The 11,527-nt window shown below is 40.8% G+C and overlaps 1 protein-coding gene across 2 annotated transcripts; it reads right to left on the bottom strand.

Annotated features, from left to right (window-relative positions):
- Positions 1-3,581: 3,581 nt before the first annotated feature.
- Positions 3,582-5,204, bottom strand: LOC123649842 (ADP-ribose pyrophosphatase, mitochondrial-like). Of its 2 annotated transcripts, XM_045568073.1 has the most exons (2): positions 4,866-5,204; positions 3,582-4,784 (listed from the first exon to the last, which is right to left on the bottom strand). In XM_045568073.1, the coding sequence occupies exons 1-2, from the start codon at positions 5,202-5,204 to the stop codon at positions 4,158-4,160; spliced, it is 966 nt and encodes a 321-aa protein (XP_045424029.1). In that variant the 3' UTR covers positions 3,582-4,157. The 2 variants fall into 2 exon arrangements, with proteins under 2 accessions (XP_045424029.1, XP_045424028.1); XM_045568072.1 differs by having other exon boundaries at positions 3,582-5,204.
- Positions 5,205-11,527: the final 6,323 nt, after the last annotated feature.

The following is an 11,527-nucleotide window of genomic DNA, read 5'->3' as shown; positions in this document are numbered from 1 at the left end:
GCTGGGACAATCAGATAGCCTTATGACAAAGAATGAATTGAGTCCTTACTTAACCGCACATACAAAATTCAACTCAAAACAGATCAAAGACCTAAAATGTAAGAGTTAAAGGCTTACAATCCTTAGAAGAAAATATAGGAGTAAATATTTGTCATTGTAGTTTACACAAAGCCTTCTTAGCTATGCCACCAAAATCACAAGTGACTCCCCCCCCAAAATGAAAAAAATTGGAATTCATCAAAATTAAAAACTGTTGTGTTTCATAGGATATACTATTAAGAAAATGAAAAGACAGGCCACAGAATGGAAGAAAATATTTGAAAATCATATATTTAATAAGGGGCTTGTATCTAGAATATATTTTTAAAACTCCTACAACTCAATAATTAAAAAACAATCAATCAACCAATTAAAAAATGGGCCAAGGATCTGACTAGACATTTCTCCAAAGAAGATACACAAATGGCCAGTAGGCACATAAAAAGATGTTCAACATCATTAAGCAGCAGTGAATGTCAATCAAAACCACAATGAGATACCACTTCACACCCACTAGCATAGCTGTAATAAAAAAGATAGACAATGACAATTGTTGGCAAGGATGTGGAGAGATCAGAACACTCATACACTGCCAGTGAGAACATAAAATAGTGCAATCACTTTGGAAAAACAGTTTGGCTGTTCCTCAAGGTTAAACGTAGAGTTACCATATGGTCCAGCAATTCTACTCCTAGGTACAGGTATACCCAAGAAAAATGAAAACCTATGTCTATATAAAAACTTGTACATGAATGTTCATAGCAGAATTATTCATAATAGCCAAAAAGTAGGAACAACCCAAATGTTCATCAATTGATGAAATGATAAATACAATGTGGTATATCAGTACAATGAAATATTATTTGGAAATAATAAGGTATGAAGTACTGATATGTGTAACAACATGGATGAACCTTTAAAATCATGCTAAGTAAAAGAAACCAGTCACAAAAGGCCATATATTGTATGATTCCATTCATATTAAATGTCCAGAAGAGGCAAATCAATACAGACAGAAAGCAAATTGGTGATTGCCTAGGACTAGAGGGTTTAGAGGAAAATGGGAGTGACCACCAACAGGTATAAGGTTCCTTTTGGGGTGATGAAAATATCCTAAAAGTGATTGTGGTGTTTGTTGAACAACCCTGTAGGTATAATAAAAACTATTAGTCTGAACACTTTAAATGGGTGAATTGTATAGTATGTGAATTATATCTCGATAAAGCTGTTAGGGAAAAAAGGCATAATAGATGGTGGATTATTGAGTGTGTAAATGCTCCCAATTCCTCCCCCTTCTCTGTATCCATCCATGCCCTTTGTCAAATGACTTTCCGCTTCCTCTCACTAAAGAGGTGGAGTCATTTCCCCATCCATTGAATCTGACATTGTGACTTGCTTTGTCTAATAGAGGGTAGGGAAGTGACTTGGTGGCAGTTTGGAGCTGGGGATGCAAGAACACTTGCATGTTTCCATTTGACCTTTGCTCCTCTGCCATAGCCATGAGAACATATCTGGACCAGCCTGATGGAGAATGAGAGACAGGCGGCACAGAGAAGATTCTCTTCACTCATCTTGTCAGAAGTCATCCTAGCCCAGCCAATAGCCATCCACTTCCCAACATGTGAATGAGCCTCGTGGTGACCAGAAAAACCACCCAGTCAAACCCTAATTATCAATCTTCAAACTTATAAATTAAGCAGATGTTTGGATGCTGTGTTTTGGGATTGTTTGCAGCATTTTTGAGTGTGTGGAAATAGGTAACTTATATAGGAGGATAACGCAGCATTCAAGTGTCATCTCAGAAACTTGAAGGAAGAGAATAGATATTAATAAATTTGAGCCATTTTTAGGCCTTCACTATTTCATGTTTTTGCAATGATTGTATAACATATATATGTAAATGTATATATTTTTAGGAGCTTACATTTTTAAAAAATTAATGAAGCAGGTAGTGGAACATTCAAAAAACAAAGTACCAACCAGTTACTTCAATTATTTAAATAAAGACAGGGGGCATATCTCACCTGGAAAAGTTACGGAGGTGAGTCTGATATATAGGACAAATGCTCCATCCTAAAAACAAGCATTTGTAGAATTTACAAGTAAATGTGATGTATTAAATCTGTTTCTGAGCATGAACAATGATGGAGACCCATAGGTGGACCTTTTCACAATTGTCATCACATCAGTACAACATTTTTCAAAAGAAAAACAAAATCATGCAACTGTCATTAAGGCTTAGAAAAGGAAACTGATCAAATGTGCATCTAGGAGGAAATAGAATGGTGATTTTTCTTTAAAGGAATGATGCCCAGGGAATCTGGAAACTATAGGAGGGTAATTATTGAACAGATTATAGTATAGTGGTCAAGGGTGTGGACTATGGAGCCCAATGGTCTATGCTCTATTCTTACCTCCACCACTTACTGGTTGTGTAACTTTATTCAAGTTTTGTAACCTCTCTGTGCCTGAGTTACAGGGATGATAATGTGGTAGATCCTGCGATCCATCCCACATTCCCTCTCCCCAGATTCTGCTTCTCAGCTGCTGGGAGTCTCACCAGAAGATGGCCCTTAGCTGTCAGCCCTCTTTGGGGATTGGCTTGGCTAAGGAAATTTTCTCGCCCAAGGTCCCTGGGTTGCCTTCGTCCAGGGACAGCCGTATCCAATGACTGATCAACAGAAGGTATAAAGGCCTGACCCCATTGCCCCAATTCAGGGCAGCTAGAAGGGGCTTCCCAGCTCCAGAGTTCCAGAGGGAGTTGGCTGAGGCCTTCAATGGGCCTGCATTCCAGCTCACCTGCTCATTCTGCCCAATCCTGCTTTCTTCTGCTTCCTTCCCCAGGTGCTGATTGGAAGACCACTCCCTAGAAAATATCATGCAATCTAATCTCCCTCTCAGAGTCTGCTTCCCAGAGAGCCCAACCTGCTACATAAGAGTACCTTCCTCATAGGGTAATCCTTAGGAATAAATAAGTCATCATACATAAAGCACTTAAAAGAGTCCTGCACAAGTGGAATGTAAGTATAAGCTATTGTTATTGAAGTAATCTACTTACAAAGCTATCACCTCCTGGAATAGTCTTTATTTTTCCCCCAGTCAGAAAAGGCTCACTGCAGTGGTTTGAGTTAATTTTACATGTGTTGTAAATAAAGTTAACTCCCTCGTTTTAGGTGATGAGAAAAGAAACTAACATTTCTGACCTATTTGTTGCGATTGGAATCCCCTCATTCCTAGACAGTTGTCAGGGGGCTATCTCTGCGTTTGCAATCTGACTATAAACACTGTCTCTATTTGCATATTGTGGTTTTTTTAATCGAGAAAAGGTAGGTGTGAATTGTATTTTCATTAGGCTCAGATTGCATACATGTCCTGATAAAGACTTCTCTGTGACAAGACTCTGCATTTGTGGGGTCCTCTTCTGAGGTGAGAGGAAACCAATGTCCTGAGCTTAATCCATTCTGTTCAGTCAGAAATTCTGATAACCAGAGGGCTGGATCTTAAGCTCATTTTCTCACTATATTTTTTTTTTGGGGGGGGGAGTCTGGTTCATAAGTACTTGATCCTTGAGGACTAAAATGGAAATTGAACTTTTCCCATAAAACTGAAGGCTCTAAAACAAGAAAAACCAGAGAGCTTCCATACTCAAAAGCAACAAATACAAGATCACATAAAGCTAAATCTGAAAAATAAGTGTTACCGAAAAAGTCAGATTGTACATTAGATTAGGCCACATTAACACATCAGGTGGAAGAAAGAAGTGACAAATGCAAACTGGCTGAACAGTAGAAACTGTGGTTAGTAAGGACAATACCTTTGTTTTACACACAATTCTTCAAAGAACAGTTGTACAAGTTGGTTTAAACCATATATACAACAATATACATGTGACTATATTTCTCTTCTTCAAATTGGAAAGCCAGAAAGTCTGTGATCCCATTCCCCTCATTCATCTAATATTATTCCCTAATACAAAGTCTTTATACTGTGCAAACTTTTGGAAATAATCACCAAAGAAGTGACCCTCCCTGTCCTGTTTAGTGGGAGTTCTGCGCTGTTAGCTTCTTATCCACTCTTGTTCCTTTGAAGGCCTTGGGCTCCCATGAGTTTCCAAGACACTATCCCTGGCTTTCAGGGTACAGGTCCTCACTCCAGTGGGCACCTCGTTTCTCAGCCACAAGTTGAATAAACTGGGAGTGGCTGGCATAAAGCTCGAGTTTATCATTAATGTCCACCCATTTCACCTTCTTGGCATCATCGCCAGCTTCCAGAGGAAGATGGTCCATTATTTCACCTGTTTCATCATGGTAGTTTACAGCCTCTGTCTCCATCCACGCGTTATCTGTGTTCCGAGGATCATCCACGTGGCCTTTATAGACCACAAAGTGTTCCTGGCTGAATAGTTTGTGCAATTGTTTCTCCAACTCCTGCATTTCTGCCCTGGATTTCTGTAAGGAGTTCATGGCTTCCTCACCAAATTCTCTCTTCAATGTGGTACTAATTTTCTCTCCTGGATCCACCATGCCCCCTGGGATGGCCCATTCTCCACAGTCCTTCCTTTGGATGGCTGCAAACTGCAGGATGTCTTTCCCAGAAACAGGGTGGGTAACTTTACTTCCCTTGCTATCCCTCTTCCACCTGGTTAGGATGGGATCTGCAGCATGATTGGGGCCCCAGCGCCCCAAAAGCCCTCGACCGACCAGCCCAGTATGACCTGTGGGGTTTCTAGGTCTACCGTTTTCAACCTCATATACACCATTCTGGCTCCTTCTGTCCACGTGTCCATCCTTTTCATTAAATTTAGGAGAGAAGTTCCTTTGACCCACCTGGGGGTCTGCCCACAGGGGCCCGGCCAAGACAGAGCGGGCAGTGTACTCCACAGGGCCGTATTCTCGCCACTCAACCTGCCAGCTCACTTTCTCCGTGGGGACCTGGCTTCGCTGCACCTGCGAGCCAGGGCAGGGAGACGTCCGGGCCTTCTTGTGGGGCTTCTCAGCAGCACCCTTTGAACCCGACATGATGACATTTAGAGGAAACTCACGTGAGGAAAAGGGAGTCCAGCTGGCCAGGATGTTGGGGCAGCTGCTGGGCCTGACTGTCGCAGAGGCCAAGGTCACAGAGAGAGACACGGACGCTAAAGCCTTTGCCAGGTGGCGTCCAGCCATCCACGACCCAGCGGCCCGTGGGGATTTTGGTCGCTGTCAGCGGGGGTGGGGGTGATGCAGCCTCCACTGCTGATCACAGGGCCCCGGGACCTGCTGCTTCCGCCCCCGCGGGGCAGGGGCCGAGCTCATCTCTTACACACCCTTGGATGGCGGCCTTCCTGAGAGACCCGTTGGTGCTTCCAACCGCGATCACCCACCGTCCGTGCGAGGGGCTAACGGCTCAGCTGGGTGGCGGGGGACTCACGACGACTCTGGGCCCGCGCGCCCTCGCGGCCATGGTGGCGCTTTCATTTTAAATGGAGAGATGTTGACATCTAGAAGCGTTCCCAAACGGGAAGAGCTGGGGTTTGGGAATATTGTCCTAACACCACCAATAAAATTAGCAAACAGAAACGACAAAAGTGCTTTTTTGCTTCCCCAGGCATTAAGTCGCCTATTGGTAAATTTACTTCGCTCGGTTTAGGACCTGTTTGGGGGAGAGCGGAATGAACACGGGAGTGGGAGTGGACAAAATTCCCTGTTTGGGATGCTCAAAAGCTGAGCGAGGATGACTTCAAAAGAGAGGGAGAACTCACTGGCTGCACTGAGAGCATGAAGGGTGCAATATGGGAGATGGCTTCAAAACTTGGGTCCAGTATTTACTACCTGAATGGTTTGGACGAGTTGCTTGATCTCTTTTCAGACAAATACCGGCTACAACATGCCGGGGGCTGTGCCAAGCACAGAGTGTAATGAGGACTGCGCCAGGTGGCCTCTCCTCTTAAAGGACTCTGGTTGGAGAGGCAGCACATACATTTATTTAAAAATAGAACACTGGAAGGGCAGTGCCTGGAAATAGTTAAGAGTCGAACACAATCCGGTTAAAATCTCAGCTCTGATCCCCCCATTTTCCCACTCCCTTAACGTGGGACCTTCTTAGGCAAAGTTACTTAAGCTCTGTTCAGGTTCCTCAGTGTAAAGTGGAAATATTAATAATACCTATCTCATAGGGTTGTGGTGACAATTTAGTAGGATGTTACATGTAATGCTGTTAGCACGATGTCTGGTACGCAGCATGCTCTCAAATGCTAGTAGTCATCACTGTAATGATCACTAGCTTTTTTGACTCTGCACCTTGAAAACTCTGTAGATTAGAAACAGGACAGCTGAAATGATTATGAGAATTGAACAGCTGACATACGAGTCAGAGTTGAACAGCCTGTGATTTCTCTGTCTGGAGAAATTCAGGCTGAGAAGTAACAGCATCTAAGTCCTGAAATGATAAGTAATGAGAAGAGGCACAGTTTTAGTCATTATGTAGAAGAAAACAAACCCTAGGGAAAGGTAGCTTGTCATTTGAAACAGTTAGTTTTAGAACAAATGGAGTACTGCATACTCTAATTGAAACCCAAAGAATATTTAACATTTTCCAAAATTTGTCCCATGTTACATCAGTCCCATTAGAAAGATGTTCAATGAATAAATGATTTTATGGTCAAATATGTTTAGGGAATACTACATATTTTATCACACTGCCCCCTTAGAAATTCGGGATTCACATTAGTGTTTTAAAGATCCTGAGAATTCCTACAAAAACAAAACAAATCAACCCTAAACTGTTCTAATTTTGTTTCATCTAATTTTGTTTCATAGTGTTTTCCCAACTATCTGATTAGAGAATGCTTCTTTTATGCAATAATTGGTAATAGTTTAGGAACACACTTCCTCAAGTTTAGGAAGGTTTCAAAATGTGTGTGCTTGGAGGTATATCTATAATCATTTGAAGTTATCATCATCATTAATATAGAAGGCAGCTGCCGAATACCCATCTGATGCCCTCGTAAAGAACTCTTAACTGGATGAGCCAGACTTCTGGAAGGCTTCAAATTCAGAAATAGCTGGAACTATGGATAACAAAGTAGTAGAAAAGGACTGAGAGCAGAGAAACATGAGGCATGATCATCATCATTAACCGTCACTGTCATCAACCTTGTTGGGTACTGGCTGTACACACGGCACTGTAGAAAATACCACCGGGAAAGAGAGATGATCATTAACAGACACAGTCTCAGCTCTTTAACTCTTGTCTTCTTATGTCTCAATTTTTTCAATCAGGGAATTCCTATTCCTTTAGATCTTCTGGAAATGTATTAAGAGAACTGCTGACATGAAAATTTAAACATTTGTGGAGAAGACACTTCTGAATTTCTCATATTGTTCCCAGATATCCTAATCCAACTAAAAAAAAAATTGAAGTAGAAGTCTTAGGTCTAGTTCTAGCATGTCCCTGTCATAGGCTTTGTAGCTTTCCATCTGACACTTGGCTTCTCTGGGTGTTGGTTCCTCACTAGAAAAGGAACCTGTTGGCCTCCATTATCTACAAAAGTCTGTCTGACTTTAACATTTGATGATTCTAGGATCTATGAAAATCTCGTTATTAGAAGGCCAAGGTCAATTTTTGCTATGAATCAAAAAGACCAGATGTTCAAATGTAAACAGCCAGATGCTCAGGGGGAAAACACACACTTGAGGGAAACAAGGGAGCAGGGAAGGCATGGTGTGTCACACACAATGCAAAAACATAATGGGCCAAAGAAGAATTCATGGGATGCCTGGAAAGGGACTTCAAAACCTGCAATAGGTGTTTTGTTTTATTTTTAGCATGATCAAAAGGCAGATGATGATTAAATCAGACCATTTGATGATCAAGGCACAAAAGATGCCCTAGGCACTAGAGAAAGAAATAAGATACCATAGCAGAAACCAAAAGAATTGTTTGCTGGGAAGCCAATGGGGAGATTCCCTTTCCCAAATTGTCATCTGAGGCAGAAATGCCTGAGATAGAAGAACAGAGCTAGACAGATAATTTTATGGTCCCATCTATGAGAAATCCCTAAAGGAACTCTTAGCAACAATCAGAAAACAAATCTTTGGTCTGTCACTGCAAACTATGCCTGGGCCAGAGATTGCCTGCATAATTCCCATTTTTTAAAGAATATTCTGGAGGGCAAAGTAGGGGTGGGGAGAACCAGGGTGATAACAGGGTCCAAGCAGTGCAAGAACCCCCAACCATCCCTTCCTGCCTCTCACTGGGAAGCAGAAACAAGTAGTATAGTAGTACATTTATCAGGAATTACCCATCTCTTCCAAAAGTGATGCTAAGGCTCAACTTAAGAAAGAAATCTGGAACGAAAATAGAGAAAAGGTTTTCTCCTCTCTTTAAGGTGGTAATAATGATAACAAATACAACATTAAAATAAGTACCATACTAAGTTCTTTCTATGTATCAGACTGTGGTGTATAGGTTTGCCCAGGTATGACTGCCTAATTTTGAATCCTGATTCAGCTACTTCTTAGCTGGTTTACCTTGCACAAGTTTTTTAACTCCTCTGGGCCTCAGTTTTCTCATCTAGGCATAATAATGGTATCTATGTTAGAGGGTTTATATGACATAATTCCTTTAAAGAGCTTAGAATAATGCTTGGTCAATAGTAAGACCTCAATAAATATTTGCTATTACACCTATTATTATTAAATAATACTTTACATTTGTTACCCCACTTAATTCTCAAACAACTCTGTGATTTAGGCATGTATAATATTAATGTCACCATTTCACAGACTAAAGACATTTCAGTTCAAGAAGTTAAATATGCCCAAGATTACATAGCTAGTGACTACTATATATTTCAGAATTGGAAAGGCTTGACAATAATAAACTGATATTTTATTGATAGTCTAAATGCATATTGAATTTGATTTATATGATACCATTTATTATAACTACAAAAAAATTTTTGAGTTATATTAAGATGGTTCTTCTAGGTTCACTCTGTATAAGAAGAAGAGTTTGGAGGCAGTGAAACCATCAGCAACTATTGTGATAACACAGTTGTAAAGAGAAAATGCCCTGAACTATGGGCCAGTTCAGACTAAAAAGACAAGGGGGAGAGACATCCTGAAGTGGAAGTAGAGGTCTAAAGAGAAGGAGGAATCAAAGATCACCCATTTAATGTTAAAGGCCCCATTGAATAGTGGTGACAGGTAGAAATAGGGAAGTCAGGGTGTTGGGGCAGAGTTGGCAATGGGGAGTTCACTTTTAGGCGTGTTTTAAAGACACATGGTAAGAGGATGGAGCATGGGATGAATGCTTTGGGAACTTGAGATCTGTCACTAACATTTCTGTGCCTCAGTTTCCTCTTTTATAAAATGAAGCATTGATCTAGAATTAATCCTTTGGATTCCTTCCAACCTTCTAGAGGAAGCATGTAAATGAATTAGAGGAAGTAGAAGGTAGATTTCAGGAATTACAAAGGGAGTGAATGATCAAGGTATTGGATCATTCATCTGACTTTGAAGTAAAAGAGAAAAGTCGGACCATTATTGACTTTTTGAAGATTAAGAAAAATTGTGCCTTTTAAGAAATGACTTACGCAGGATAATTAATACAGCCATATGTAGACTAGAGGCCGTCTCCAACCTAATCTAAGAAACCTAAAGTAAAATGTGAAACAATGAAAGTCAAATAGCCTTTATTTATAGGAGAGACAAGCTTTAGTTTGTGTGGTATGATGTGAAGGTGTTGGGAAAGTCCAGCTGCCCCAAAAATGTCTTCCTGATCCTCTTAAAATACTGCTTGGATTTACACCATTAAAATAAACCCCTTTGAATGTACTTCATATTGTAAAATGCATATTTATTTCACATTCAGCTGTTGCCATGCTTTCCGGTGAATTAGTGTAGCAGGATGACAACTAGCTCCAGACAGTCAACCGAGGAGACAAAGACTGGAAGGGGGAGGAGGATGGGATTCCTTTGGTATGTGTGGCATTGCTCCAGTCGGTCAGTTCAACAACATGTGGGTGCCTATTACACCCGGATACTAAACTAGGTTCTAGAGATAAAAAAGTAAGTAAGTTGTGGTTCATTGTGTACTGCATGAAGATCATGGGACTGGGGGAGTTTTGAAAAGTGAGACCAGGGACTAAAAAGGAAGGCTGGAGGGACATAGAAGAATGTTCTCTTCTATCACCAATTTGTTGAAGGATTAGACAGACTGAGCTTAAAGAAGTCTGTTTCTTGGTCCCACTGAGTCCCACCAAGGAACTACTAAAATTTAAGCTGGTAGGGTTGAAACTCTATAGGTTGAGGAATAACAGATAATTCAAGCCCCTTGGATTAAATGATTTGTTGGTCCTTTGAACTTCAAATTAGTAAAATTTTCCTAGATCAGAACTTGTAAACTATATAGTTGACTATGAAATTCATGTCTATTGCCAATTTCTCATGGTCCCCTCCTCCCCTGGAACTTCACAGTGTGCCAGGATTGCCGAGGCTGCTGGGGGGAACCAGGGCTGGCAGAAGCAGAAAGCAGGAACTGTAGGAATTGGAGCTAGAAAGATAACTGAGAGCTTCTTTAAACAGTAGACTAGAGGAGCATCTTATCTTCACAGATGGCTTTAAACATGCACCATCCGACAGAACTTCAAGTAATGCAGAGAACACTCAATTAGGGCTTCAAAAACTTGGGGGACCAGTTCTGGTTCTGGTATTTACTAGCTGGATAACCATGGGAAATCATAATATTTGCCTATACTTATTGCGTACCAACCAAATGCCAGGTACTGTACATGTCAATAATGCACTGAATGTTCCTACTCCCCCCAAAATTCATCTATTGAAATCCTACCCCCCAATTTGATGATATTGGGAGGTGGGGCCTTTGGGAGATAATTGAGTGGTGAGTGTGGGGTCCTCATGAATGAGATCAGTACTCTAATCAACAGGACCCCAGAGAGGTCTCCCAGGCAATATCTTTCTGCTACATAAGGCTAGCATGAGAAGTCTGAACTCTGGAAGAAGAAAAGGGGCCCTCACCAGGACCCTGACCATGCTGGGTTGATGTCAGACTTCCAGCCTGCAAAATCATGAGAAATAAATGTTTGTTGTTTAAGATGCTCAATATATGGTAGCTCGTTATAGCAGCCTGAACTGAACAAGGCAATGTTTTACATGTTGTAACATTTAATTCTCATGACAACCCACTGAGGTGGATTCTATCATTTTCCTTATTTTATAGATGAGGAATTTTAACTACAGATAAATTCAAGGTCATATAACCTAACATTTGTCAAAGTAGGTATTTGAATACACATAGTCAAACTTTAATGCCTATGTTTAATCATCATGATATTCCAGGTATTGCATCTTTCAGGCCTCAGTTCCCTTACTTAAAAATGGACATGTTGGGCCAGACAACGTTGATATTTCTTTTTGGCTTTAAAACATTATGATTCTAATTAAATGAATTATGCCTATATTTAATATATTTATGGTTAATCTGT

This window comes from Lemur catta, chromosome 14, assembly GCF_020740605.2.
Source record: "Lemur catta isolate mLemCat1 chromosome 14, mLemCat1.pri, whole genome shotgun sequence".
Taxonomy (NCBI): Eukaryota; Metazoa; Chordata; class Mammalia; order Primates; family Lemuridae; genus Lemur; species Lemur catta.
This window is presented reverse-complemented; position numbering and strand designations above follow the sequence as displayed.

What these genes read in the sequence shown, in the direction of transcription:
- LOC123649842 (XM_045568072.1), bottom strand. Translation starts at nt 5,204, where the DNA reads ATGGCTGGACGCCACCTGGCAAAGGCTTTAGCGTCCGTGTCTCTCTCT.